General features: G+C 64.0%; 3 protein-coding genes across 6 annotated transcripts; 1 reads left to right on the top strand and 2 right to left on the bottom strand.

Moving 5' to 3' along the window:
- The first annotated feature begins 1,772 nt into the window (after window positions 1–1,772).
- TBXA2R (thromboxane A2 receptor) lies at window positions 1,773–12,194 on the top strand. 2 transcript variants are annotated; one of them, XM_042927980.1, is made up of 3 exons: window positions 1,773–2,134; window positions 6,007–6,851; window positions 11,034–12,194. In XM_042927980.1, the coding sequence occupies exons 2-3, from the start codon at window positions 6,066–6,068 to the stop codon at window positions 11,277–11,279; spliced, it is 1,032 nt and encodes a 343-aa protein (XP_042783914.1). In that variant the 5' UTR covers window positions 1,773–2,134; window positions 6,007–6,065; the 3' UTR covers window positions 11,280–12,194. The 2 variants fall into 2 exon arrangements, with proteins under 2 accessions (XP_042783914.1, XP_042783913.1); XM_042927979.1 differs by lacking the exon at window positions 1,773–2,134 and adding an exon at window positions 3,168–3,245.
- Window positions 12,195–12,473: 279 nt separating this feature from the next.
- Window positions 12,474–18,689, bottom strand: GIPC3 (GIPC PDZ domain containing family member 3). 2 transcript variants are annotated; one of them, XM_042927977.1, is made up of 6 exons: window positions 18,465–18,689; window positions 17,535–17,720; window positions 17,206–17,386; window positions 15,783–15,895; window positions 15,380–15,461; window positions 15,044–15,268 (listed from the first exon to the last, which is right to left on the bottom strand). In XM_042927977.1, exons 1-6 carry the CDS (start codon window positions 18,687–18,689, stop codon window positions 15,117–15,119), a joined length of 939 nt encoding a protein of 312 aa, XP_042783911.1. In that variant the 3' UTR covers window positions 15,044–15,116. The 2 variants fall into 2 exon arrangements, with proteins under 2 accessions (XP_042783910.1, XP_042783911.1); XM_042927976.1 differs by lacking the exons at window positions 17,206–17,386; window positions 17,535–17,720; window positions 18,465–18,689 and having other exon boundaries at window positions 12,474–15,268; window positions 15,367–15,461; window positions 15,783–16,103.
- Window positions 18,690–21,501: 2,812 nt separating this feature from the next.
- On the bottom strand, window positions 21,502–27,150 carry HMG20B (high mobility group 20B). 2 transcript variants are annotated; one of them, XM_042927974.1, is made up of 10 exons: window positions 27,054–27,150; window positions 26,722–26,777; window positions 26,264–26,372; window positions 25,541–25,744; window positions 24,771–24,891; window positions 24,395–24,441; window positions 24,066–24,138; window positions 23,573–23,788; window positions 22,765–22,897; window positions 21,502–22,181 (listed from the first exon to the last, which is right to left on the bottom strand). In XM_042927974.1, the coding sequence occupies exons 2-10, from the start codon at window positions 26,757–26,759 to the stop codon at window positions 22,169–22,171; spliced, it is 954 nt and encodes a 317-aa protein (XP_042783908.1). In that variant the 5' UTR covers window positions 26,760–26,777; window positions 27,054–27,150; the 3' UTR covers window positions 21,502–22,168. The 2 variants fall into 2 exon arrangements, with proteins under 2 accessions (XP_042783908.1, XP_042783909.1); XM_042927975.1 differs by having other exon boundaries at window positions 24,395–24,438.
- Between the last annotated feature and the right edge of the window lie 480 nt (window positions 27,151–27,630).

Here is a 27,630-nt window from a genome sequence, read left to right as displayed (position 1 = left end):
GCTGCCGCGAGGCCCAGGCCAAATGCGAGTCCAGTGCCCTCCTCCGACGCCTGCTGTGGCCGGTTCCCAGAAGGGACGTTGCCCTTGTTATCTCGGCCCAGAGGAAGTGGGGAGAGGACAGCCTCCCTCCAGCCCCGCGCCACAGCCATCACATCTGCCTCCTTGCGATTCCCGGAAGCCGCACGCTCGGTCTCGTCTCTTAAGTTTCAAACGGGGAGTGTCTGTCGCCACCGTGTCCCTCGGACCTGGCGAACTCCTGTCCATCCTACAAAGCCCCGGCGCCGACGCTCCCCACCCCCCACCCCCGCCTCAGTTCCACCCCTTCCCGGCTCACCTCTGGGCCCTGCCTGACCACAGAAGGTGGTCTTTCTTTCTCCAGCCACGGGGGGGCATCCTCGAGGGCAGGTCTGACTCCACATTGTCCTGCCACATGGGCTAGGACACAGAATTGCACTGGAAGAGGGTTGGAGGGTAGGAGAGTAGGCTTTACGGGGCGGGGGGCGCGGGGTGGGGGGGGGGGGGGGGAGTCCTCTGAGCCAGGGCTCTGCCAGAGGCCGGAGTTGGCAGTTGGGGGGATCCCCTACCGGGAAGGATGAGAGCTGATGGGCTCACTGCCTCAGGGCCTCAGACAATGGGATAGGGCAGGGGAGGGGCCTTCTGGAAGGATGCTGGGTGTGAGTGAAGGCTTGGAGGCGGGAAGGATGGTGGAGGGGCAGCCAGAGAAGGGGTGTCAGACACGCAGGGGAGGGCGGGAGCACGTGGTCCTCACTCAGAGCCTGACCTCAGGCGACCCTCCCAGATCCCCGAGCACTGGGTGGGGCAGAGTCAAGGCCAAACCGGTCAGTCCTGGCCCACTCGGGGCCTGACGTGGGGCCAGTGAGGCCCAGGGGATCCCTCCACGCCCAAGTCCTGCCCTGCACGCAGCTTCAAGGGCTCCCGGACCCCCTTCACCCACCTAAGGACCGTCTAGCACAGGCCCGTGCTGTAGCCGTCCCCAGCCTGGTCACCCTGTTTTTGTGGCAGAGGAGACTGTCCCAGAGCCCTGGGTCTGGGTGGGGGGGAGGGGGGGGGGTCTTCAAAAGGAAGTGGACCCTGCCTGGGAGCCCACGCCTCATCCTCCCATCAGTCCTGCGGGCACCGGCCCGACAGCCTTTCCCACCTGACACTGGGGTAGGGGGTGGAGGCCAGGGGGGAACGGACCCCCTCACTGCAGGCGGCCCTCCAGGGGCGGTCCCTTCGCTGGTTTCACTGCCATCTCCAAGCCTTTGTCCTCACAGGACCCTCCCCCCGGAATGCGGCGACCCACCGCCTCCCACCGACCTGCTCCAGGAAAGCCTGTCTCAGCAGGACGCCCGTCCTCCCCTCTAAACAGACCCCCCGCATTGATTAGGTACCTACTGTGTGCCAGGCCCAGCCCCACCAGGTTCACCGGCTTAGAGCCCTGGGCCCCTCGGGGCCTGATTCTGCCGGGAGGGGGGGTGGGGAGGGGAGGGGGACGCCCGGCCCCTCCGGATCTCGGGTGCTGCCCAGACGGTGAACAACGCGGGGCCTGGCGGCAGAAGTGCAAAGAGGGGGCCCAGCTGGGGGGGGCCCAGGCTACAGCCCCCCGAGAGGGCCCCGGCCACCGCATCCCTGTCCCTGAGCCCAGGGGGCCGAGCCGGGTCCCCAGCGGACTGGGGGGCGCCCCCTGACCCCCATCGGCCAGGCCAGGCCTGAGGGGCGTGGCCAGCGCCAGGGGGAGGGGCCGGTGAGAGACGCAGGAGAGACAGACAGGGACCGACAGGGCGCGGGCCGCTGCGCGGAGCCCCCATCCTGGGCTATTTTTAGCCCCCGCGGACCCCGCTTCCAGGCGGGGAGGACTCGGCGCCCCTCCTCCAGCCCCGGAGGACGTCGCGCAGCCGGGCGTCCTGAGCTGCCGCGCCCTCCATCCGTGCCCTGCGGAAACGGGGCAGCGCCGGGGTCCTCTGTGCGTCCCGCCCCCGGCCGTGACTCGGTTTCCCCGGGGGCCCCGGGAGGCCCGACCGCCCTGCTCCCCGCTCCGCCCTCCCCGGCCTGAGCCCGACACCCGCACGTCGGCCAGCCGGGCTGTGCGACAGGGGCGACCCCAGCGCAGGCCACGGATCGTCGTCTCCAGGTGAGGCCGGCCCGCCAGGTTAGGGGCGCGGCGTGAGCGCGGGCAGGATGTGTCCGGAGGCCCGCCCCGCTGTGGGTGTGTCCCCCCCCTCCCCCCCGACCGCCGGTCGCCAGGTGCTAGGTGTCCCCGGGCGGTGCTGAGACCAGGTCTGCGACCGGAGTGTGCCGTCGTGCCCCTGCCGTCCGCCCGGCGCCTGTCCCGGTGTGGCCCGCGACGTGCCTCTGTGTTTCCCTGGGAGCCTGCGGGGCCACTCAGGGTCCTTCGGCGCCGCAGGGAGGGTGCAAGGCGCTGGGCGTGGCTGCGAGCCGGTGTCTGTGCGTGTGTGGCCGGTCTCAGCCCACGTCGGGACCATCACTGTAACTCAGTGCCCATCCTCAACCACGGCCAAGGGCCCCCAGGCCTGTCCCCTCACCTCACACCTGCCCTCTTGTGCAGGTGAGTGGCGAGCCCTGGAGAGCACCCACTGTACAGATAAGGAAACTGAGGCTCCCGGGGGCCCCTTGAGTCAGGGCGGAGGCTGGGCTCAGACCTAGTGGGGCGGGCCCTGGCGGCCCCACTTTGCACCCTCTGGGGTGGGGGCCGGCTTGGTGTCACAAACAGGAAAAGGTCCCGGAAATTAAGCCTCATGGTGTGGTGAGGGGAGGTGGGGCAGGCCTGGGGGCTGACATTGGTGTGCGGTGTCTGTGGAGGGGTCCACACCCGTGGGCCTGCGAGCCTGCGTCAGGCCCCGGGCTGGCCTGGTGCCTGAAAAGGTGACACCGTTGGTCACCTGGACGGCGCTCAGAGCACTTAGCAAATGTGCTGGGGCCACCTCAGGGCTGCCCCTGTGCGCCTGGCCGGCCAGGAGCCGACCTCTGAGCTCCCGCAGGGCAGGGAAGGCTCCCCGGCGGGGAGGGGCCTGGGTGGGAGCAGGTCGGGCCCAGAAAATCAGCCGGAATGCCAGCAGGCGGCTCAGTGTCGTGGTTCTCCCCGTTTCACAGAGGAGGGGACACTGAGGCTTTCTCCCCGTTTCACGGAGGAGGGGACACTGAGGCTTGGCACAGTTTACCCCCCCCAGCCTGGGACTCCAGCGAGCCGGTCAGAGGTCAGCGTCGCCCCTGCGGGAGTCTGGGTGAGCCTGGGCGTGGGGACAGGAGGCCTTGCAAGCCATCGAGTCGGGGGAGAGGGGGAGAGACGTGTTGAGAGATGGCTGGCTCGGCCGACAGGAGGGGGTGGGGGAGGAGAGCCAGGGACCGACCCACAGGCAGAGGAGGGGCCTGGCGCTTGGGAACCGGAGATCGCATTCCGCAGGGGGCTGGGCATGGGAGGCCTGGTGCCTGAGGCTCTGGGGCAGCTGGAAGGAGCCGCCAGGCCTCACCCAGGTGGGCTGACCCTGGAGCCAGGAGCTGAGACGGAAGTTCTGGACCCAGGACCCAGCCACGTTCCCATCAAAGCTCTAGAACCTCAGCCCCTTGGAATTCTCGACTCGAGGCCCTGCGGGTTCTGGAAGCGGGAGCGCATCAAAGCCAAACCCCCCTGCTCTTGGGCCACGGAATCCTGAGTCTGTCTAGCGGATCTGGGCGCCAGGTCCCCCCACGAGGCACAGAAAGGAGGATGGGTTCCCCCGAAGGGCCACACGGTGCTGATTGTGGACCTCGGGCTGTGGCGAGGACAGGGCCCTGCCGTCCCCTCCCAGCCCGTCTGGGGGTGGGGGTGGGGGGAGGGGAAGGGAGGCTTTGCCAGGTGCCCGGGAATGTCCCGCAACGGTGCATTCCAGCTCTGGAGGGAGAGAGTGCCCCGTCCCGAGGGGAATCCAAATGCAGGCCAAATCTGTGACGGCAGAGCGCGCGCCCCTGCCCTGCCGCGGAGGGGAAGGTTGCGGGTCACCGCGGAAAGCCCCCCGCCGTGCTGCCCCCGCACTTCTCCCGGGGCCTCAGTGTTCCCACCGGAGGCCCCACCCCGCCGCCGAGGAGGTGGTCTGGGCGCTCAGCCTGGGAGGGAAACTCGGTGCGGGTGTCAGAAGCTGGGTAAGGAGTCGCTGAGCAGAGGGACCAGGCCAGCACAGCAGGGAACACGTGGGAAGGTGGCCACGGCCACCACCCTGAGGGCACCCACGAGGCCCTGAGCCCTGTACTCGGACCCACTTGTTCCCGTCATCAGGCCCCTTACAGGAAGGGACGAGGCGTGCGACTAGACCAGAGTCAGTGAGAGGGTAGGCAGCGAGGCCTGGACCCCGGGCCCATCTGACCCACTTGTAGGAAATGCTGTCCCTCGGGGGCGCCCGGGTGGCTCAGTCCGTTGAGCGCCCGACTTCGGCTCAGGTCATGATCTCACAGTTTGTAGGTTCGAGCCCCGCGTCGGGCTCTGCGCTGACAGCTCGGAGCCTGGAGCCTGCTTGGGATTCTGTGTCTCCCTCTCTGTGCCCCTCCCCCGCTCACACTCTGTCTCCCTCAAAAATATTTAAAAATTAACAAAAAAAAGAAAGAATATCCCATCCCTTAAAGGAAATCTCCACCCCACGCCCCCCATCTGGTTATTGGCAAAACTTCGAATCGTTTACACACATTTATACGTAACGAGACCTGGATTTACCCCCTGAGATCAACTCGGGCCAGGCTGTGGGACCTCGGACAAGAGATTTAACTAACGTGCCTCGGTTTGCCCCCTCTGCAAAATGGGTGTCACAGTAGGACCTTTGTGAGCTTTCCCTGCCCGGCCACCCCCGTACTTCCCACGTCTGCCCGCCTTCACCCGCTCTTCCCCACCCCCACCCCGGGAACCCCTGCTGCCCACACAGGGAGCCTTCCTGTCTTTTGGGGAACTGGGAGCTGTTTTTGGAATGATCTCTCAATTTATTTCTCCTTGACGTCCCCACATCTGGTGTGTTCGTCCACATTCTCAGAAGTCAGGCCCAGATGTCTCTGGTTTTGTTGCCCGGCCCCACCGCGAGGACCAGGTCCCTCTCGCTGCCATTTATAGCCCATCCCCGGGGAGTCTGTCGCTGCCCATGAGCCGTGTTTCTGTTCCCAGAATGGAACCGGATTTCTGGGTTTGTTTCTTATTATGAAAACAATGCCCTGAAAACGGGGGCGGCGGGGAAGAATCCACACGATTGCAACATGTGCCAGGAAGCGTCGTCCTAAAACGCGGGAGGTGTCGGGCCCCCCGCCATGCGTGCGCGACCACTGGTGACCCAGAGGCTGACCTCAGAGCCGGCCTGGGAGCCGGGACCTCTGGCCGATGTCCAGCTGCCCTCCTCACCTTGGACGCATCCAGTCTCGCCACCCATCCTGGATTCTGCAGTCCGACAAGGGCTCAGAGGGGTGACAGGGGCTCAGAGGGGTGACAAGCAGGGGGCGGTGGTGCCCGGAGGGCAGAAATCATTTGCCTGGGGCCACGCCGGGGGGTGCCCGGGGCTGCCGTTCAAACCCAGGGCCTCTCTCTGGGTTCTTCTCGGACACCCAGAAAATACTAACAGGTCTCCAGGGGTCACAGAGGAGACGGCAGTCGTCCTCACCCTTGAGGGTCACGGCCACCGGGGCAGGACAGAGTTGGAGGCGGTACGGGTAGTGATACTACTGAGCGGGGAGCGAGGCAAGTCGGGGAAGGTTTCTTCAAAGAGGGGTTATTCGGGGCGCCTGGGCGGCTCGGTCAGTTGAGTGTCCGGCTTGATCTCGGCTCGTGTCGTGGTGTCACCATCCGTAGCCTCCCCTCTGCTGCCCGAGCTGTCTCTCTTTCTCTCTCTCTCTCTCAAAATAAACAAACATAAAAACAAAGAAAAGCGAAGAGGGTCATTTGGACTGGGGCGTTGAAGCCCGCGTAGGAGTTCGCCAGGCCCGCGCGGATTCAAGGGCAGCGTGGATCACCCGCGTTTCTTCTGCCTGCTCCCCCAGGTGTGCCCGAGCCGTCCCCGCCCGCCGCCCCCGGCCCGATGGGTTGGTGACCCGGCGCCATGTGGCCCAACGGCAGCGCCCCGGGGCCCTGTTTCCGGCCCACCAACATCACCCTGGAGGAGCGGCAGCTCATCGCCTCCCCCTGGTTCGCCGCCTCCTTCTGCCTCGTGGGCCTGGCGTCCAACCTGCTGGCCCTGAGCGTGCTGGCCGGTGCGCGGCAGGGCGGCTCGCACGCCCGCTCCTCCTTCCTCACCTTCCTCTGCGGCCTGGTCCTCACCGACTTCGTGGGGCTGCTGGTCACCGGCGCCATCGTGGTGGCCCAGCACGCCGTCCTCTTCGACTGGCGCGCCGTGGACCCCGGCTGCCGCCTCTGCCAGTTCATGGGCGTCGTCATGGTCTTCTTCGGCCTCTGCCCGCTGTGGCTGGGGGCCGCCATGGCCTCGGAGCGCTACCTGGGCATCACCCGGCCCTTCTCGCGGCCCGCGGCCGCGTCCGGGCGCCGCGCCTGGGCCACGGTGGGGCTGGTGTGGACCTCGGCGCTGGCGCTGGGCCTGCTGCCCCTGCTGGGCGTCGGCCGCTACACGGTGCAGTATCCCGGCTCCTGGTGCTTCCTGACGCTCGGCGCCCAGCCCGGGGACGTGGCCTTCGGCCTGCTGTTCTCGCTCCTGGGCGGCCTCTCGGTGGGGCTGTCCTTCCTGCTCAACACGATCAGCGTGGCCACTCTGTGCCACGTGTACCACGGCCAGGAGGCCGCCCAGCAGCGCCCACGGGACTGTGAGGTCGAGATGATGGCTCAGCTCACGGGCATCATGGTGGTGGCCACGATCTGCTGGATGCCGCTGCTGGTGAGTGGCGGGCGGGCGGGGGGGGCGGGGGGGGAGGGTCTGCTCGGGGCTCCTGCCGCTCCTGGTGACCGGGCTCAGCCGCATGGATTTAAGGCTCCCGGTTGTCACCCGCCCGGGAAAACGTGGGCACGGACCCCAGGGTTCGGGCGTCCTTCCTCGAGGAGCTCACGAGCGGGACGCAGATAACCCCCAAGCCGGGGGCGCGACGGGGATGCCCAGGGAGGGGCTCCAGGATTCCATCTGGGGCATCGGAGAAGGCTTCCCAGGGGACGGGCGTGGGAGCCGGGGTCTTGAGGGATGAATAGGAGTTTTCTTAACAAAGCCAAGGAAGCCATTCTAGGTAGTGTTGCTGAATCATCAAACATCTCCTGAGCCTACTCCGTGCCTGGTTCTGGGCTGGAACCCAGGCCTGCCCAGGTTTTCCGAGTCGGGGAGGCTGGGCCCAAGCCCTGCGAGTGATTGGCGTAAGTTGGCCACTCGGGGTGGTTGTCTTTCCATTTCTGTTTGATCGGGACGAGTCTGGCGTCTGAAGTCAGACACGCGGTCCCCAGCCCCACGTCCCATGAGGACTTGCCGTGTGACTCTGGCTCCGGGCTCCCCTCCTCCTCCAGCCTTGCTGTCTGGTTACGGGGATCCAAAAGCCTGATGGCGAGGTCGAAATGAGCTCGCTCATTCGTTCGTTCTTCCAACAAGCGTGTCACGAGCGACTCCTGTGTACAAGGCTCCGCTCTAGGCGCCGAGGACACAGCAGACATCCTGTGCTTCCGGGAGTTCTTGCCAGCGGGGCAGGCGGGCCGTGAACTTAGTCCGCTCCCTCCGCCGCTGGAGCGGGCGACTCCTGGTCTCAGGATCGTGAGTTCGAGCCCCACGTCGGGCGTAGCGATCACTTAAAAACAGAACCCCAAAAACAAACCAAAACAGGGCAACCCGCGAATGGAAAGATCGCGGATTTGTTCTTGCTTTTGCCTTGTTTTTTTTTGTTTGTTTGTTTTGCTAGAACGTCTGGCATATGTGAACGGTTAGAGGAAAGGTACAAAGACGCATCGTATTTTGTGACACGTGCAAATGCCATGGAGTTCCCATTTCCGCCTCCAGAAATAAAGTCCTGTTGGAACACGGCCGCGCCCATTCGGTTCCATGGGGCTTTCACGCTGCAGAGCTTAGTGGCGACAGAGACCGCGTTTCGAGTGTTATACGGTCCTTTAAGAAAAAGTTTGTCACCAAAGGGGACTCGGGAGTCGTTTAGCGATTCAGCGAGATTCTACCTGGGACGCCTTCCTGGTTTTTGTCTAGCAGTTAAACTCCTATCCGTGTTTCAGAGCGCCGGCCCCAAGGGTTCAGGGCGGAGCAGGGCCCGTTCTGGGTGTCTGTCCCAAGGGATTGCAGGCTGGAGGGCAGATCCTGGTCAGGGGCCTCTTGGTGAAGGTGACATTTGAGCAAAGACATGGTAGAGGGGTAAGCCGTGTGGAGCTCTGAGGGCGAAAGCATTCCAGGCAGCGGGCGCGGCATGGGCCAAGGTCCTGAGGCAGGACCCTGCCTAGAGTGTGGGAGGAACAGCCCGGAGGCCTGTGTGGTTGGAGCAGAGTGGGGGAGGGGGAGGGAGGGAGGACGGGAGGGCGGAGAGGGGACGGGCACAGGTCGCTGAGGGCCTTGGGGGGCTGAGGGGAGAATTTGGGCTTCTACCCCGGGGGGGGGGAGGGAGAAGCCCTGGAGGGACCCGACTCAGGTGCCGCCCAGTACGTGTGAGGGATGCACTAGTAATAAGTGAATACATAAGTGTTCTCAGATCCGTGAGAACAGGCCTGGGAGGGACACGCCGAGGACAGGACAAGAACACCTCCGTCAGCCAGAAGCACCGTCCTGTAACTGACGCTCCCGCGGGAACCCGTAGGTGCCCGTGGCTGGCACCCACCCCGGGAACGGGTTCCTCGCAGGCTCCCTGCTTCCCTCCCCCGGCCGAGATACACACAGCCGTCGGCCGACGAGGACCCTGCCCTCCAGCCTCCTGGCTCTTGGTAACACCCAGAAGGAGCTCCGTCCTGCTCCGAGTCGTCAGAACTGGGGCTCTGACGCATGAATAGGAGTTCGCTCGCTAGACCGAAGGGGGAAGGCGTCCCGGGTAGAACCCCTGCCTCACGAAACAATTCCTGAGTCCCCTTTGGGGGTAAGCTTTCTCATAAAGGGCCGGGCGGGGAATATTCCAGGCACGGTCTCCGTCACAGCGACTCGGCCCGGCCCAAGGGAGCGTGAAGGCAGCCACCGACGACGGGGAAAATGCACGTGGCTTGCGCCCCTGGGCTCCGTTCGTGGACGCCGAGGTTTGAATCCCATGTCGTTTTCACGTGCCACAGATATGCTCCTTTCTATTTTTTCTCCCACTCTTCACACGCGGAAGGACATTCTCGACATAACAACAAAACCAAAGCAAAGGACAAAGCAAACAAAAGGAGGCAGAAAGACGCGGAGGGCCAGATTTGGCCCCTGACCACCCCCCCGCTCTAGAGCCTCCCCTGGCTCCCATCGCCCCCCAAGACAGGCCCCCAGACGCTCCCTGCGAACTCACCTGGGGAAACTCCCACCCGCCAGCCGGTCACCGCCCCTCCCCCTCGGTCAGCTCAGGTGCCCGCTCTGGGCTCCTGGGGGCCTCACCCCTCCTCCACCGTGGCTCTGTCACCCCCACCCGCACGCTCTGACAGCCTGGCCACCATCCTGGTGGGGACTGCGGACCCACGCCGGAGGGACCCGGTGTGTCTGCCCCCAGCCTTGCCCAGCACACAGTAGGTGCTCAGGAAACAATATAAATACAAGTTTTTAAAGATTTTATTTTACTTTTATTTTTAAAGTTTGTTTATTTTGAGAGAGAGAGAGAGAGAGAGAGAGTACAAGCAGGGGAGGGCCAGAGAGAGAGGGAGACAGAGAGAATCCCAAACAGGTGCCTCACTGACAGCACGGAGCCCGATGCGGGGCTCGAACTCACGGACCGCGAGATCGTGACCTGAGCTGAAGTCGGACGCTTAACCGACTGAGCCACCCAGGCGCCGCCCCCAGATTTTATTTTTAAGGAATCTCTACACACAACGTGGGGCTCGAATTCCCAACCCTGAGACTGAGTCACAGGCTCTTTAGACTGAACCAGCCCCGGTGTCCCAATGTTAATATAATTTCAATATAACAGTTTATTTTAATAGAAGAATTTAACATCATGTGAATTATGATCATGCTTAACATAAATTTTCATTATAGTTACAAAATATACATTATAACTATTACATTGTTATTGAGTTATCATTTGTACCTAATTGTATCAATGATAGTTATATGATTATACTTGTAATATATATTTTAAATACTATATATTATAATTAACAGTATATTAGCTAGTCGTTGTATTATATATTTGTAAATAACTTATATGACATATGTAATATTAAACACAAATGTCAACAGTAATGAAATATACTTAAATGATTCAGTATACAAGTTTAACATAGAATTATTTAATATAAAATTGTGTCAAAATCATATAAAATATAATTACATAAAATATAAATTTCAACGCAAGATATAATTACTTAAAATAAAATATATGATATAAAAATTAAGTATTTAGGGGCGCCTGGGTGGTTCAGTCGGTGAAGCGTCTGACTCTTGGTTTCGGCTCCGGTCATGATCTCACGGTTCGTGAGTTCGAGCCCCGCGTTGGGCTCTGTGCTGATGGCTCGGAGCCTGGAGCCTGCTTGGGATTCTGTCTCTACTCCTCCCTGGCTCTCGCTCTCTCTCCCTCTCTCTCAAAATAAATAAACTTAAAAAAATTAAGGATTTCATGGGCAACTTTATAGTCCAATGTTGTATTCTACCTTTCGCACGAATCGAACAGTAACGCTGGGGCAGGAACGGTGACTCCGCCTGCTTCCCCCTCCAGGTCTCTGTTTCTTTCCCACCATTTTTAATTGTGCCCCAGAGAGAGGCAGGAAAAGCGTGCTGTCTTCTAGCTCCGTCAACTGCAGCCCAGAGAGGTCAGGCGGCTCTCCCGAGGTCACACAGCAAAGCCGGGGCACAACCAGCACTGGACCTCAGCTGCCCCCGGGGCGGGGGGGGGGGGGGGCCCGCAGGGAAGGTGCCGGTGAGGGGCCGGGCTGGCGGCCGGCGGGGTCCCTGGCTAACCGCTCTGACCCCCGGCAGGTGTTCATCGCCCAGATGGTGCTGCGCAGCCCGCCCGCCATGAGCCCGACCGGACAGCTGTCGCGAGCCACGGAGCAACGGCTGCTCATCTACCTGCGCGTGGCCACCTGGAACCAGATCCTGGACCCCTGGGTGTACATCCTGTTCCGCCGGGCCGTGATCCGGCGTCTCCACCCTCGCCTCGGCGCCCGGCCCAGGTCGCTGTCCCTGCAGCCCCAGCTCACCCAGAGGCCCACGGTGCAGTAGGACCCGGCGGGGGGACAGCCGGACGGGGCGCTCCCGAGGGTCACGGCCGGTCTCTTCGGAAGCCCCAGGAGCCGGGAGCGTCGCAAGGACCGAGACGTTGAAGGGCAGGCCTGCGGGCTGTCCTCCATCCGCCCTGGGGACTCCCTAACTCCTCCCTCCCGTCCCTTCTCCCCCCTCCCCCCAGGAAGGGTGGGCAGGCCTGTGGGGAGGGTGTCCGAGGAGATCAGACTTGCAAGCCTCCCCTTCCAGAAATCCTCCAGAAGTGGGGGCCCTTGGACCCGATACGACCTGCTTACGGGGGGGTACCGTTGGGTCAGCTTGACGCCCCCACCCAAGAAGGCCCTGTTTAGAAAATATTGAGCAGGAATAGGCAGGACACCCCCTCCCTGGCCAAAATACGTCTTAGCCCCGCCGGCCGTCTTTGTTTCCCTCTGGGTCCAGACGGCATAGATCTTCACCGACAGGCGGGCGGCCGCCTGAGCAGAGCTGGGGTGCAGGGGAAGGGGGGGGGAGGGGGCTGGGTTCTGACTCCTCACCTCCTTTCTGGAGTCTTGACTAAGCACTTTGTGGGTCCGGTCTCCTGTCATCCTACAGTCCCTGGGGTTCTGGCATTAAACCCATTCGCAGGTGAGGAAAAGAGAGGAGACAGACAGAGACAGGCAGGACTGGGACGTGAACAACTGCTACCCAGCCCCCCGCCCCCGTCCCAAGCAGGGCTCACTCCCTCACTCGGGTAGCTGCTCCCACACCACTTCAGACCCCAGGGCCTTGAACAGAAGGCACTTGGCCCACAGCAGGTGCTCAATAAACATCCATGGGAGGGACAGAGGACTGAGCCTTTACCACCCGTGTGTGTGTGTGTGTGTGTGTGTGTGTGTGTGTGCGCTCGTGCAGGTGCCCGAGCTCATGCACAGCGCTTGGCAAAGAGCTTGGCACAGAGTAGACGCCTGAGAAGCACCCGGTGTGGTCACGTCAGCCCCCTAAACCCTCCTGCCTGCCCCTTCCTCTGTCTTCCCAGGAACTCCCCCCAGAAATGACACATCCAGCTGCCGGGGTGGGAGGTGCCTTTATTTCCCGCGAGCCCTCGAGGTACATGAGGACGGAATTCCCCTCCTGCTCCCCGTTTCTCCACCTCCTGCCCGCAGGCCTCTCCCCCTCCCCCCCACCCCACCCCGCCCCGCCCCACCCCTGCCAGCTTTCCACTCCACAGACCTGGGATCTGCTTACAGCTCTCAGAGCCAGGCCCCGGTGAAACTAAAGCCCCTGTTTCCACTCTCCCTGCCACCCGCCCCCCTCCCCGCCCCTGCAACCTGCTGGGGGAATGAGGTCACCTGCTGCTTCCAGGGGGGACCCAGGCTGGGAGGGGCAGGAGGCAGGATGGGGGAGACCACGGAGGCCAACAGATGTCCTCCTCAAACTATAGCTCCCCTTGGTGGGGGAGGGGCTCTGATGACTCCTTGAACATGGGGGAGGGGACAGGTCCCTGAGCCAGGCATTCAGGGGCTGGGAATGCAGGAGGGGCTCCCTGGGGGCAGACAGATATGGTGGGTGGGGGGGACTGCTGGGGTCCGAGCCGAGGCTTGGGGAAGAGGGCTGGTTTCGGGGGGGCTGAGGGGATCTGTGGCTGAGGGGCCGGGTAGGAAGTTGCTGGGCTTTGGCTCAGGCCGGGGTCGGCCTGGGTTCCATGTACCAGATCATGGGGCCGGGGCTGAGGCCGAGAGACTGTGCTAGGGGCCAGAGTCAGGGCTCTGGGGGCTGGAGAAGTGAGACCAGCCTGGGTTCTGAGGTCAAGGCCGGGGATCTGCAGGTGGAGCCCACTTTTAGAGCTGAGCTGGATCTCTGAGCTGGTCTGGGTCCTGGAGCTGGAGCGGGTTCCCGAAACAGGCTGGGTTCTAGAACTAAGGCAAGGTCCAGAGCCGGGCTGAGTTCTTGCACGGGGCTGGGTTTCAGAGTTGGGCGGGGTCTCAGGGCTGAACTGAATCCTGGATCTGGACTGGGCTCCAGAGCTGGGCTGAATTCTTGCACGGGGCTGGGTCTCTGAGGCAGGCTGGGTCTCAGAACTGAGCTGGGTTCCGGAACTGATCAGGGTTCTGGAGTTGGGTTGGGGTCCAGAAGCAGGCCGGGTTCGGGAACCGAAGTGAGTTCCAGAGCTGGGCTCTATTCTTGAACTGGTGTGGCTTCGAGAGCTGGGCTGTGTCTCAGAGTTGAACTGAATCCTGGGACTGAGCTGGGCTCTAGAACAGAGCTGGGTTTCGGGGCTGAGCTGAATCTCAGAGCTGAGCCAGGTCTCCGAGCTGGACTGAGTTCTGGAGCCAAGCTGGGCTCCAGAGCCGGGCTGAATTCTTGCACGGGGCTGGGTCTCTGAAGTGAGCTGGGTGTCAGAGCTGAGCTGGGTTCTAGAACTGATCAGGCTTCTGGAGCTGGGCTGGGTCCCAGAGCTGGGCTGGGCTCTAGCGATGAGCTGAGTTCCAGAGCTGGTCTGCTTCCCAGAGTTCAGCTCGATACCAGAGCTGCCTTGGGCCGTGGCTTGAAGCTGGCATCTAGAACTCGGCAGGGCTTCTGAGACGAGCTGAGTCCCAGAGGTCGACCGAGCTCTTGGACAAGTCTGCGTCCCACAACTGAGTCTGCTCTCAGCGCCAGCCAGATTTGTGGACTTTAAGTCTGTTGCTGCATTGGTCTGGGTCCCAGGCCTAGATAGGATGCCGGGGTTCAGCTGGATTCTGGAACTTAGCGGGGCCTCAGCCACAGACCGCCCTGGGGAGCCAGACGGGATCTCAGACGCGCCCTGTGCTCCAGAACTGAGCTGAGCTCCAGAGCTGGGTGGAGTGCCTGAGCGGGACTGAGCTCTGGAAACTGCCCAGGCTTCGAGGTCGGTCTGGGTCCCGGAGTCCGACGGTGTTCTAGAGCTGGTCTGCGTTCGGCCGTGAGAGCGGGGCTCGGCGTCGAGCTGGGCTCGGGAGGCGGGCCTTGCCTCGGGGAGGGCTGCGGTTCCAGACCTTGTGTGAATTCTGGAGACGGGCCTGGTTGTAGCACCAGGTTGGGGTGTAGAACTGGGCTCCGTCTCTGAGCTGGACTCCTCACCGGAACTGGACCGGGCCCCGGGTTGGGAGTGGGTATTTGAGGGCACTTGGGTTTTAGGGCAGGGCTGGGGTCTGGGTCTGGACCGAGGTTCAGCTTGCGTCTGGGCTCGTGAGCAGACTTGGGTTTGGGGGCCCTCTTCCAATCCTGGGCCGGTGTGGCCACTGCGGCCGGGCTGTCTCTTGAGTCTGGCCCGGGCTCCGGAACTAACGAGAGTCCCTGAACTGGACGGGGTGTCCGGGTACGGTCGGGTCACGGGGTTGTCTTGAGTTCCAGAGTCCGGTTGAGTTTTATGGCAGGGCTTGGTCAGAGATCCGGGCTGGCTTCCAGAACCGGGGTTGATCTCAGGGCTCGGCTGTGTCCTGAAACGTAGCTGGGCTCCAGAACTTGACTTGATTTCAGGGCTTGGCTTCGCGTCGGAGCCGTCTTGGGTTCTAGAAGAGGGCTGGGTTTTGGAGCTGGGTCGGGTCTCCGCACGGAGCTTGGTTCTAGAGCAAGGCTTGACCTCAGGGCTGGGCTTGTTCTCGGAACTGGTAGGGGTTCTAGAGGTGATCTCGGTCTCAGAGCTGGCCTGGGCTCTGGAGGGGGACTGGGTTTTGGAACTGGGTGGGGTCTCGGGAGTGGATTGGGTTCTAGAGAGGAGCCCAGTCTCCGAGCTGGCCTGGGCTCTGGCGCAGGGATGGGCTTCGGGAACCGGCGGGGAGGGCCGCGGCAGGGGGCTGGGCTCTGGGCTGGGGCTGTGCTCAGCCCCGGGGCAGACTAGCCGCAGGCCTCCCTGGCCTCGCCGATGGCGGCCCACACCTCCACCACAAACTCGTCCGGGAAGGCAAACTCGCCCAAGACGGAATCTAAACGGTGCGCAAACTCTTGGACGCTCGGCGTCTTCTTGGCTGTGTCCACCATGGTGGACGCTGCGGGCCAGAGAGGAGGGGAGGTGGGTGAGGGTGCTCCCTGGGGCCCCTGCCTCCTCCCTGTGGGCTGTCCTCCCCCCAGGGTCCACCCGGCTTACCCTGGCCCCTTACCCAGCTCGGGGTCCCGAATGCCCATGTAGCTCTCCAGCAGGTCGTCGACCCTCCGGGACGCCTCCTCCTCAAACTCGGTGGGCTGGGGGGCGGGGCGGGGGGGGGGGTGGCGGACAGAGGAGCACCGCAGAGGGTCAGAAGCCCGGGGTCCCTCCAGCCCAGCCCCTCCACGGGCTCCCGCCCCTCAGGTGACAGGGGAGCGGGGCTTGGCAGGAGTCAGCGCTCTGTGTCACCGCTATTGTCCTGCCACACGACCAGGGGGCATCCGGCAGGAGGCAGGAGGTGGGGGGGGGGGGGGGCGGGGACCAGGCTGGACGAAGGGGAGGGTCTTACCCGAGGGTGCACTGAGTCAGCGGAGTGCTTGCTGTAGGAGCCCCTGGAGACTCCCGTCCCCTTCACTCACCACTTCCTCCACTGTGGCGGCCCCCCCTGAACGCAGTCGCAGGGTCGCCCTCCCGCTGGTCACTTTTGCATCCGCGGGGCATTTGCTGCTTCTGCTCCGCTGGCCAATCATATCTGCGGGGGACACGGTGGGGGAGGGGCATCTGTTCTGCGGGATCCCCGTCCGCGGATCCCTCGGAAGCTGCCCGCTGAGCCTTTCTAGAACCTTCTATCCTTCGAAGCCCTCCTTTACGTCCATGGGTGAATCTTCAGAGACCCTGCTTGAGAATCCTTTCTTCCCCCAAATCTCCCTTCTCTTTATTTTTTGTTTATTTATTTATTTATTTTTTTTTTTTTAAAGAAATCTCTCTGCCCGGCACGGGGCTCAAACTCGTGACCCCAAGATGGAGAGTCGTCCCCTCCACCGACTGAGCCAGCCAGACGCCCCATCTCTCCTGTTTTTAAAAAGTCTCTCTAGGGGCGCCTGGGTGGCTCCGTTAGCTAAGCGTTGTCTGACTTTTTTTTTCTTTTTTAAGCTTACGTATTTACTTAGAGAGAGAGAGAGTCCTGGCACAGAGCACAACACAGGGCCCGAACTCATGAAACCGCGGCGAGATTATGACCTGATCCGAAACCATGAGTCAGAAGCTTAACCGACTGAGCCTCCCGGGGGTGGGGGGGAGGTGGTGGGGGGAGCCTAGCATCCAACTTGGCATCTCCCTCTTGGCTCAGGTCACGATCTTGCAATTCGTGGGCTCTGTGCTGACAGTGCGGAGCCTGCTTGGGATCCTCTCTCCCTTTCTCTCTCTCTCTCTCTCTCTCTGCCCCTCCCCCCACCCCCCATGCTCTTTCTCTCAAAACTAAAATAAACATTAAAAAAAGTGGGGGGGGGAGGGGAGTCCATGAGGAAATAAGACGGGGCGCCAGGATGGAAATTGACATCCGGCTCCTTCCTCGAGAAAGTCCTCAACAGACCATCCTAAACATTCTAGAACACAGGTTTTTAACCTGGTGGTAGGGGCGGGTGGTTCCCCCGCCCCCAGGTGACATTGATGTTGCCATTGGCGGCCGCCGGGTCCAAGCCGGGGGTGCTGCTCACCATCGTACAGCGCACAGGACGGCCCCCACCGCAGAGGATGATCGGGCCCAAATGTCACGGCGCTGAGGTTGAGAAACTCTCATCCCGTCCCAGTCTTCCCACCCCCACCCACACACACCTCCACCCCTCGGCTGGCTGTAACAATCTAGAAACTGCCTACCTGTGCCCGACACAGTGCCGGAAGCTCCCCGTCATGTCACCAGAGGCTTCTAGAACCTTCCATCCTGTCCCGTCGCCCCCCCCCCCCGCCCCCATCCTCCGGTGTACCGGGCCTCCAGGCAACCCACTTCTGGAAGAGCTCGTCAGCACCACCCCACCTGCCCCCGGGACCCCCGGGGGCCCTCACCGAAGGCTCTCTTGGGCTGCACCAGGCGCAGGGTGAAGGGCTGTGACTTGGGCAGCTCGCGGAGCATCTTGGCCACCTCGTAGTGGCGGCAGCCGACGATGGAGTGGTCGTTGATGGCCTCGATGCTGTCGCCCACGCACACGGCCTGCATCTGGTTGATGATGCTGCCCTCCTTGATCCTCTGCAGGGACCCAGAGTCACTCTCGGGGCCGCCCCAGCCACCGACACCCCCGCCCCCAGCTCCCTAGAGCCCGGTTAGACCCGAGGGGGCCGGCGGCTCATCCCAGGTCCCGGAGCGCCCGGGGCAGCCGCCCGCCCCGCGTGGGCACCTTAATGAAGGCGTAGCCGGCCCCGTTGTCCGTGATGGTCAACCCCAGGGCGTCTTCGGTCTTCGTGACCTCCACTTCCTTGGTCTCGCCGCGCACGTGGGCAAAGATGAAATCCTCCAGCCCGATCTGGCCGCCCAGGAGTTTCTGCATATCTACTTTGTGGCTGTTGAGGGTGCAGAAGAGGATCTGTCCCGAGGGGAGGGGAAGCCCAGAGTTAGCGACAGCGCGCCTCGCCCTCCGTCTGCGCAGGACAACCAGGGGGATGCGCTCGGGAGAGGGAAACCGAGGCACGAAGAGGCTCGCCGCTGGTCTGATCACCCAGCCGCCGGGATCCCGGTCCACGGGAAAGGGCAGGGCGTGGGATCCTCAGAACGGGGTGATAGGGAGGCCCTGCGCGGGAAGAGAGCCCTCCTTCACCCCTACACGTTCAGTTATACCCCGTCGGTGCCCGGACACCCCAGACCAACTTGTTCAGGCGATTCTGAATCTGCCGGCGCCCCCTGGGGGCTACGAGCCGCACCGCCCTGCCGCCCAGCCCCTGAGCCCCGCGGCCTCCTGGAACCCCGGTCCCCAGCCGCGCGCGCCCAGGGACCACAGAGGCGCTTACCCGAGGGCTGGGGTCGCTGCGGGCTGGTTCGGCGGCGTGGGCTCCCGGACAATCTAAAGGAGCCGCTCACCCTAAAACATGCTCATTGTTTTTGCGCAGGGCGGGCTCTGCGCAGGGCTTTGAACGGAAGAGGGTCCCTGGAGCCTGGGCACCCCAGGATCTGGGAGATGCGTCTCTGAGACCCGGCGATCGGCTCCCCTCCATCGGGGGAGGAGGCGAGCCGGGGCCCCCCGGGCCGGGGGTCCGGACCCCACCCCTCTCCCCCCCCCCCCCCCCCCGGTCAGACGGGTGGGGCGCTGGCCCCGGGGCTGCGGCGTCCTCACCTCGGTGGGCGCGATCCCGAAGGCCTCGGCGATCTTGGCGTAGAGCTCGCGGACGTTGGTGAAGCCCTCGATCCTGCCCGTGGGGCTGCCGTGCGCCAGCTGCGTGCGGAAAACCAGGCGCGGGCGGGCGCGGGGCGCGGCTGGGGGCTCGGCGGGCGACGGCGGGGGCGCGGGCGGGCGCGGGGCCTCGGCGCCCCGGGCCTCAGGGGCCGCTGCGCTCTCCATGGCCGGAGCTCGGCCACCCGGGCCACAGCCGCCGCCGGATCCGCCGCTTCCTGCAGCCTCCCCCTCCCCCGGCCCGGGGCCCGACAGCCGAGCCGCTGGGGTAAGGGGATCCGGGAATCCGAGCCGCCCGGGAAGGCGACACCGCGGGGTGCCGGGTGGGGGCGGCCCCGGGTGTCCGGGCCCTGCCAGGGCCAGCTGTGCGCTCCCGGGGGTGGGGGTGGGGGTGGGGGACCCGGATCACCAGGGAGCGCGCCGAGCGCCCAGTCTCTGCCAGGCGCACTCATTTAATTCTTCCTACAAGGTGGGGGAAGACAAACCCTTGGATAACCTCAGCCACCTCCCGTCCCCGCTCAGCCACGGCCCCCCAGGGCCCCGTCCTCCCCTGGGGTAGAAGCCCAAGTCCTTCCAGAGGCCCACAAGGCCCTGCAGGACCGGCCCCAACTCCTTCCCGCCCTCCCCTCCTCCCGGTCTCCCCCTCCTCACAACGCACCCGCCAAAAGGGGGCCCCCCCCCGCCTTTCCTCTAATGGGCCAGGCCCGGTCCTACCCCGGGGCCTTTGCACACGCTGTTCCTACTGCCTGGAATGCCATCTCTCAGTCACCCACTGGTTCCCCCCCTCACCTTCCTCTGCCACTTGATCAAATATTGCCTCCTCCTTCCACCTCTCAATCTCTTTCCCCAGATTCTTCCCCCTGGTGCCGAGCACCAGCTGACACACCAGCTGGCCGTCCCCACAACTGGAGCGTCAGCTACGGGAGGCCGGCTGCTCTGACCTCTCTCTTCCCGGCCATATCCCGGGTGCCCAGTGCCTGGCCCGCAGCAGGCCTTCAAGCAGTCTTTGGCGAGGAAATGAAGGGACCTCCAGGTTACAGGTGGAAAAGGAGGGAAAGAGGGGCCCCCCGGGTGGCTCAGTCGGCTGAGCGTCTGGCTTTGGCTCAGGTCATGATCTCACGGTTCCCGGGTTCGAGCCCCGTGCGGGGCTCTGTGCTGACAGCTCGGAGCCTGGAGCCCCTTCTGGATTCTGTCTCCCTCGCTCTCTGCCCCTCCCCCGCTCACGTTCTGTCTGTCTCTCTCTCTCTCGAAAATAAACGTTAAAAAATAATTAAAAGAATAAAACATTTTTAAACAATTAAAAACAACAACAACCTCACAACACTCAGTGAGAGAACCAGGCACAAAAGGCCGCATGGTGTGTGATTCCATTTACGTGAAATGACCACAACAGACAAATCCACAGGCGGAAAGTGGACTCGTTTCTGCCAGGGCCTGCGGGAGGTGGGAGGGGGGTGGTGACTGCTGAGGGGTACAGGGTTTCTTTCTTTCTTTCTTTTTAATGTTTATTTATTTATTTCTTTGGAGAGCCAGAGCGCAAGCAGGGGAGGGGCGGAGAGAGAGCGAGACACGGAATCCGAAGCAGGCTCCAGGCCCGGAGCTGTCGGCACAGAGCCCGACGTGGGGCCCGAAACTCACCAGCAGTGAGATCATGACCCCAGCCGAGGCCGGGCACTCAACCCACTGAGCCACCCAGGCGCCCCAGGGTTTCTTTGGGGTGACGGAAATGTTTTCGAGTTAGAGCGTGCTGCTGATTGCACAACTCTGTAAACGCACGAGAAACCACAGAATTGCACACTCTGAAACCTTGAAAAACCGAGGAGCCCTCCCCCCTCCCCAAAACGGTACTCTTTTCTTTTCGGAAGACATACTTAGGGGCTAACAGTAGACCAAGAACCGCCCGGCAGACTGCAAATTCCGGTGGGCGTACCTGGGCCAAGAGGAGGTGGGACGAGGGACCTGGGCTGGGGAGGTGACATTATCTGCTTGTGTCCGTCTCCCGGGGCCGCCATAACAAAGCACCACGAGCTGGGTGGCTTAACAGGGATGTACTCTCTCGGTTCCGGGGGCCCGAAGTGTGAAATCAGTTTATGGGCGAGGACCACGCTCTCCCCCCCCCCCCCGCCCCCCGCCAGTCCCCCACAGACCTCAGCAGAGGCCTCCCCTGTGCCCCAGCTTCTGGTGGTGGCCGGACCTTTCCAGCGCTTTTTGGCAGCTGTGTTTTTCCCATTTCTGCCTCGGTGGTCACGTGGCTGTCTCCCAAGTCTGTGTCCGAATCTTCATCTTCTTATAAGGACACCAGTCATATTGGCTCAGGGGTCCACCCTGCTCCAGGATGACCTCACCCTGACTAATTATATCTGCAACGACCCTATTTCCAAATAAGGTCACATGCTCGGGGCCCGGGGTTAGGGCTCCAGCATAGTTTTTGAGGGAACACGATTCGATCCACGATATGGGTGTTTTGTCAAATGCTCCTCCCGAAGTTTCGAGATGTCTTCAATATTCCGTGACGCGAACGGTCTCGGAGACGATCGCTCAGCGAGCCAGCCGTTTGACTCCCGGGGAGAAGCCCCGCGCGACGGCGGGCAGGCGATCAGACGCCCGTAGGCGCACGGTCGCGGCAGGGTTCACAACCGCCAAAGGGCGGAAACAACCCATATGCCCATCGGCGGGTGAATGGACAACCCCGGGGGCTCCGTCCACGCGCCGGGATGTTATTCAGCGGCGAACAGGAGGCCCGCTGCCCTGTGGACGCTCGGGGAGGGAACCGGACCCAAAAGGCCGCAGAGCACGTGACCCCATGTGTGAGAAACGTCCAGAACAGGCAAATCCAGACAGTTCAGTGGGTCGGTGGGGTTGCCAGGCGCTGGGGGAGGGCAGGTCCGGAACACGCCGCGGGGGCGTCTTGGGGGCCACGTCTTCTGGCCCACCTCTGCCCCCCAACACACACATACACGCAAAGTCCACAAACCTGGAATTCAAATTCCACTTTTTTTATTTAAAAAGTCCCGATTGAGCAAAGGCAGAGGCTGCCTCCACATGGGCCCCTCAGCCGGATGAGGGAGGGCTGGTCGGTACCAGCCTCCCCAGCGCTGGGGTGCAGGAATCTGGGGGGTGACAGGCAGGGGGCCCCGCCTGGAGTATAGGCTTGTCCCTGCTGCGCGCCCACGTGGGGGCGCTTGTGGGGAGCACCTGCTGGGAGTCCCAGTGTGTCAGCTGTGGGTTCTTCTCTCTCCTGTGTCCCAGGGCTCGGTCCTCAAGACCCGGTAGAGTAGGTACGTCCCTCCCCACATTGGATGTGCAAGCTGCCGTGGGGCCCCCCCGTGTCCTGGGCTACGCGGCCCGTGTGTGGTGTCCCCATGTCCCTGTAGTGTGATGTGCAAGGTGAGCAGGCCTTGCTGGGCCTCGGGGCTCTGGGTTCTAGATGTGCCTCGTACAGCAGGTGGTTTTCTGGGTTCGGGGTGCTGGGGAAGTTGAAAGCTAGAGGGAGGCTGTAGAAATTTAATTTGAGGGGGGCTGGAGCCCCCAAGGTGCAGGATTGGGCACGGACCCAAAAGGTGGACCTCCAATCCTCCTCCATGGTGGGGAGAAGGGGCCGTGACCAGAGCTTGGTCTTCTCTGGATCCATGGGGCGGCGGATACCCTCATAGGTGCTCGCTGTGCCGGGAAAGAGGAGGGGGGGGGGGACTCGTGATGGGGACCCCCACCATTTAACAGCCCCGACTCCCATCCCAGGGGTCACTACAGGCCAGCCGCCAACCCTCAGCACTTCCAAACAGATGCCACGAAGGGGGCCTGGGGTCGATCCCACCTAATCCACGCCCCCGGGAGCCACCCAGAAAAGCCCACCGAGCAGCGCGGCTGTAGGAAGTCCTAGGCCCCCCTCCCCCACCCCACAGTGGATCTCATTGGCCAAGAGGGACGGGCACATCCCAGCCGGCAGTGTGAATAAGCCACCCGGCCTCATCAGCGCCCCACAGTGGTCCGACCACCGGCCCCCTGCATCGAACAAGCCCCACCTGGTAGCTTCCCTTGTGGGCGGTGGCCTCGGAATTAGATCCCACGGCCGGATCCCACCCGGCAGCGCCCACAGACTCCGGGAACCACGGTGGAGGGTGAGATCCAGTCATTTCCACGGCGCCCGCCAAGCACGTCTAGCCCCAGGCAGCCCCCCCAAGCCCCAGGCCGGACAGCCCCCCCCTGGACTGAGCAGAGCCCCGGGACTCGCCCCGGCACACACCTGGCGACCTGGGCCAGGATCTCCTTGATGCGGACGATGAGCTTCTCGTGCTGGGCGGGGTCGCGCTCGATGGCGCCGTGCAGCCGAGCCATGTAGAAGTCCAGGGTGCCGAGAGTGGGCGTCTCGCCCGTGCCTGGAGAGAAGGGACGGGTCACGGGAGCCCAGCGCGGCAGTCCACGCAGGCGGGGATCCCCGGAAGCGGAGGTCAGAGAATGGGGGGGGGGTGGGTCTGCAAGGGCAGGGTCCCGGGGAGGGGGCCAAAGGCGCGGCGCGTCAGTGGGGTCGGGTGGGGGATCAAGACGTCTAGACCCAGAAAGATCCAGGTCGGCTGAGGGAAGGGGTCAGAAAATGGAAAGTGGTGGGGGCGAGGTCGCGGTGGGGGAGGCGGGGACAAATTGGCGAGGAGGTAACCGAGGTCGACTCAGGCCAGAGCGTGGAAGGCCAGAGAGGCAGGGGGGCGGTGGGCGCGGGCTTTGCTCGGGAAGGGGAGGGGTCCTTCGGAGCCGGAGTTGGACGGCCGGGGGCGGGGTTGGCGGGTCGCGGGGGCGGGGCTCCAGGCCCGAAGCAGCTGGGGGCGGTGCCAGTGGGACCAGGGGGTGGGGCCGGCGGGGCGGGGTTCGGAAGATAAACGGTGTGGGCCAGGTGGGCCGGCGGGGGCGGGGCCAGGAGGTGGTGCCGGCGGGGCGGAGCTCGGAAGATAGAGGGCGTGGGCCGGCGGGGCGGAGCTCGGAAGACAGAGGGTGTGGGCTGGGCGGCCCGGCGGGGCCGGGGGCGGGGCCGGGGCGGGGCGGGGGCGGGGCCTCCGCACCCGGCACAGGCAGCGAGGCGAAGCTGGCGGTGAGCGCCTGGCGCACGGCCTGGAGCTGCTGCTGCAGCGCCAGCGTCCGCCGCTCCTCCAGCGCCAGCTCTTGCTCCAGACGCTCGCGCGCGCTGCTCATGCTCTGCGTGTGCCTCTGCAGCACGGCGTTCTGCTCCTCGAAGGCCACGTTCATCTTGCGCAGGCGCCGCAGCTCTGCCTCCCGCGCTGCGGCGTGGGGGAGCCGGATCAGAGCCTGGCGCTACCTCCCTTCCCTGTGCCGGGCCTTTGCCTTAGCTGTGTCCCCCTGCCTGGCCGTCTGTCACTGCTCTGCCTCCAGCCCCACACCTCAGCTCCGGGGGTGGGGGCTGCGGGGACGTAGGCACCTCGGCTTGGAGAGGTAAATTCCCGCCCCCCCCCCCTCCCCGGGGGCCTGCTACCTCCCGCCTGGGCCCACCCACTCTCCCAACACCCCCTTCCCCAAGAACCCCTGCTCAGTGCTCACCTTTGTTTTGGTCCAAGAACTCTTCAGTGAAGATGGGGACGTCGAAGGTGGAGAAGCCATCACAGTCCCCACCCTGGGATGACAGGACAAGGTGACGATTTTGGGGGAGAGGGCAGCCAAAACCCCTCTGGGACGTCCCTGAAGCTTGGGAGGGATTCCTCTGGCCATCTGGGTAACAACATTCCCAGGATGTGGCTGTCCCACCTCTGCCTGGAGGCGGGACACTCGCTTCCTCCGGTGAGTGTGAGGTTGGTTCTGGCTCACCCAGGGGTCTAAAGACCTCCAGACCTTTCTTGCCCAGGCACTGTCCTTGGAGGAGGGGCACTTACCTTGTGTCCGTTCAAGAGGGTATTCATGAGCCCAGAGCCCGAGTCTTCTAGTTGGGGAGGGAGGAGGGCAGGATCAGCCTGGCAGGTCTCTTCGGACCCCCCACATTGCTTTGCAAGTGCCGTTCCCCCTGCCTGGGATACCCTCCTCCCCTCCCCGTGTTAGCCTTACTCATCCTGGGACAGGCTCCTGCCTGGGCCCCCCAGTGTCTGCGTACCCCCACGTCCGCATCGCCCGGCCCTGCTCACTCACAGCTGTCTGGTTAGGGGGTCTCTCGTCTTGATGGGACGAGAGCCCCATGGAGGGCGGGGCGGTCTGCCCGGGTCGCCTGACTCAGAGCCCGGACCCAGCTGCCTGGGGGGCTGGGTCCCCTCGCACCTTTCTTGATCTTCTTTTCCTGAAGCTTCTCCGTGCACATCTTGTAGGCTTCTGACTGCTGGTAGGCGCGCAGCTCCTTCATGTACTGCTGCTTCTCCCGCTCGGCCTCATCCAGGTACCGCTGGTGGGGGGGGGGGGGGGGGCGGGCGGTAGGAGGCTCGGCCGGGCCCAGGGGCATGGGCGGCAGGCCTCCAAGGCCACAGCCATCTCCATCACTCAGCTCACGGTGCCCAACCTGCCCCTAGCTCCCTACCGCCCGCCTTTCCAGGGAAAACCTGGCTTCTCAGCCTGCTGCTCAGAGACCTCCCTCCTCCCCCCAGACTCCCGCCTTTATAAACCACTCCCTGCCTTCTGACCACAGGCTCCCATCCGTGGGCTGGACTGCCCTCCCGAACCCATTCTGCTGGTTGAAATCCCACTTAGACGGTGCAAACCAGTGGTGCTTTTTGTTCCCGTGATGTTGTTGCAACTTTCAGTTAATTACCAGGATTTGAAGTTCGGAAGGTATCGCATAAGACCTCAGCCCCCACCCCTGCTTCTTTAGACATATCCACGTTAGTTATTGACTTTACGTCTCTTCTTGCCACCCTCCCCTGCTCGCTTCAGCATGCTGGGGAGAGCTCATGGGTGGTCAACTCTCAGGCAGAAGCAAGGGCCCAACAAAGCAAGGGTCCTTTTGGGGGCGGGGGTGGCTTCAGCAGTGTCCAGCGGGTCGGGGTGAAGGTCAGTGGTCCTGGGCCAGCCCCCTCCGCCGCCCCCCGCCGTCCCACCTGCTTCTCTGCAGGCTGCAGCTTGCTCCACTCGGCACCCAGCATCTTGGTGATCTCGGGAAAGGGCAGATCCGGGTGGCGGGTGCGGATCTGCTCGCGCCGCTCGTTCAGGAAGCGCACGTAGCCGGTGACTGGTGCCTTGGGCCCGTTCGGCAGTATCTTCTTTCGCTTCTTGCCCTTGGGCCACCCGCGCTTCTTCACCGGCTGCAGAACCGCACCGCGCCGTTGGGAGGGGCCTGGAGGGCTGGGGCAGGGCTAGAGGGATGGGCCTATCCAAGGAGCGAGGGCCTGGAGGTATGGCCTGGTGAAGGGTCAGGTTTGGGAGAGGCGGGGAGGGGGGGGTTCGGGGAGCGCCGGCCGGGGGTGAGGGATCGGAGGGGCGGGGCACGTGGCATCTGCAACGGGGTTCGGCCCAGGGATGGGGCGGGCTTGTGGGTGTGGTCTCTGGTCTGGGCGTGGCTTCTGTGCTGGAGCAAAGGCCCATAGGACGATGGGAAGGTGCCTCCCACAGGGCAGTATTGGGCGATGGGCGGGGCCCGGACCTAGCGACTGAGGATCCCCTTGGGGGCGTGGCATGCGGCACGGGGCGGGGGTCTCAGATCCGCGAGGAAAATCTGGGCTGTGGGCGGAGCCACAGCGAATTCAAATCTGGCCCGGGGTGGAGCTTCCAGGCGGTGGGCGAGACCCAGGGCCTCCCCCCCATCACGGTGCAGGGACTCTCACCTCCTCTTCGTGGGACCCCTTCTCGCCGGCCCGGGGGCCCTCGCCGCGCTCTTGCTTGACAGCCACCACGAAGCCCCCGTGCTGTCCCGGAGCCTTGCCGCCCGCCGGCCTGGAGCCACGGGACGCCAGGGTCACCCCCACCCTCACCTCCACCCCCGACCGCGGAGCTGGCACTGAGGGGGCCTGAGTCCTGGGGGCAGGCGTCCGACGGGGTCATTATTCGCGGGACGGGGCAGGAGCACAAGAGGGGCGGCAGAGACCCCTGGGAGGGGCTGGGCCGGGGAGTGGCAGGGGTGGGTGGGGGAAGAGGCCGGCGGGGACCCACCGGGGAGGTCCTGACCCGGGTGTGTGTGGGGGGAGTCAAGACCCTGGGGGACGGGGGTCCAGGAGTTCCGACAGGGCGGGCGGGGGCTGGGCTGCAGCCCCGAGTGGGCTGGGGGAGGGGATGTCGCACTCACGCGGCGGCCGCGCCGGGCTGCTTGGAGCCGTGGGACATGGCCGCTCCCGGCCCCACCTGGAAGGCAGACGCGTGGCTGAGTGAGGGGCGCCCGAGTCGCCGACGGCGGGGGAGCCCCCCGGAATGCCGGGCCCGGGGCGTTTGGTGGGGGGGGCCGGATCCAGGGGCGGGGAGGCCCTCGAGGGCGGGCGCCCCGGGGATCCTTTGTTGGGCGATGGTCCCCCGGAAGGCCCGGGCCCACCCTCCTCCAGTCCGGGGGGGGCCTCTCCCCAGCCCCAGGACCCCCGCGCCCCCACCCCCTCGCAGGGCCCAGAGTTCCGCGGCTGTTTTCACCTCCAAAGAAACTTTCCCGGACCTCTCCGCTGCTACGACGCTCCAACCAACCGCCCCGAGCCCGCCCCTGCCGCTCGCCCCGCCTCGGGCATGCTAATGCCGCCTCTTCGAGTTGTCGGATTGGGTGCGGTCTTTCCCTGGGGTGTGACCATGCAGATGAGGGTTGGCGCGCCGGTCGGCGATTGGCTGGGGTGGCCGCCGGGCCGCGTGGGAGGTGGAGAGGGAAGGCTGCGGGCGGGTGCGTCAAGTTCGGCTGCGCTCGGCCGCTCTCGGGGCCAATCAGGGCGCTTTGAGGCCTCGCAGGGCGGAGCCCCTTAAAGGGCTAGTAGGCGCGGCTCGGGTTCCTCCTCTCCCGGGGAAGGCGAGACTCCCCGCCCCTGCGGGATCCCGGACCTGCCGGGCCAGATCGGGCCCCTCCCTAGTTGTCATGGAGACAGCGGCAGGTTGCTAGGGAAAGGGTTAAGGTCCTTCCCGGCAGCCCCCTGCCTCAGGACTAGGTGGGACCTGTTCTCAGTGTCTTGCAAACCTGGCGGGCAAGTCAGCTTTCAGTTCCCTGAACTTACGGCCTCCGGAGTCC

This window comes from Panthera leo, chromosome A2, assembly GCF_018350215.1.
Source record: "Panthera leo isolate Ple1 chromosome A2, P.leo_Ple1_pat1.1, whole genome shotgun sequence".
NCBI lineage: Eukaryota > Metazoa > Chordata > Mammalia > Carnivora > Felidae > Panthera > Panthera leo.
This window is presented reverse-complemented; position numbering and strand designations above follow the sequence as displayed.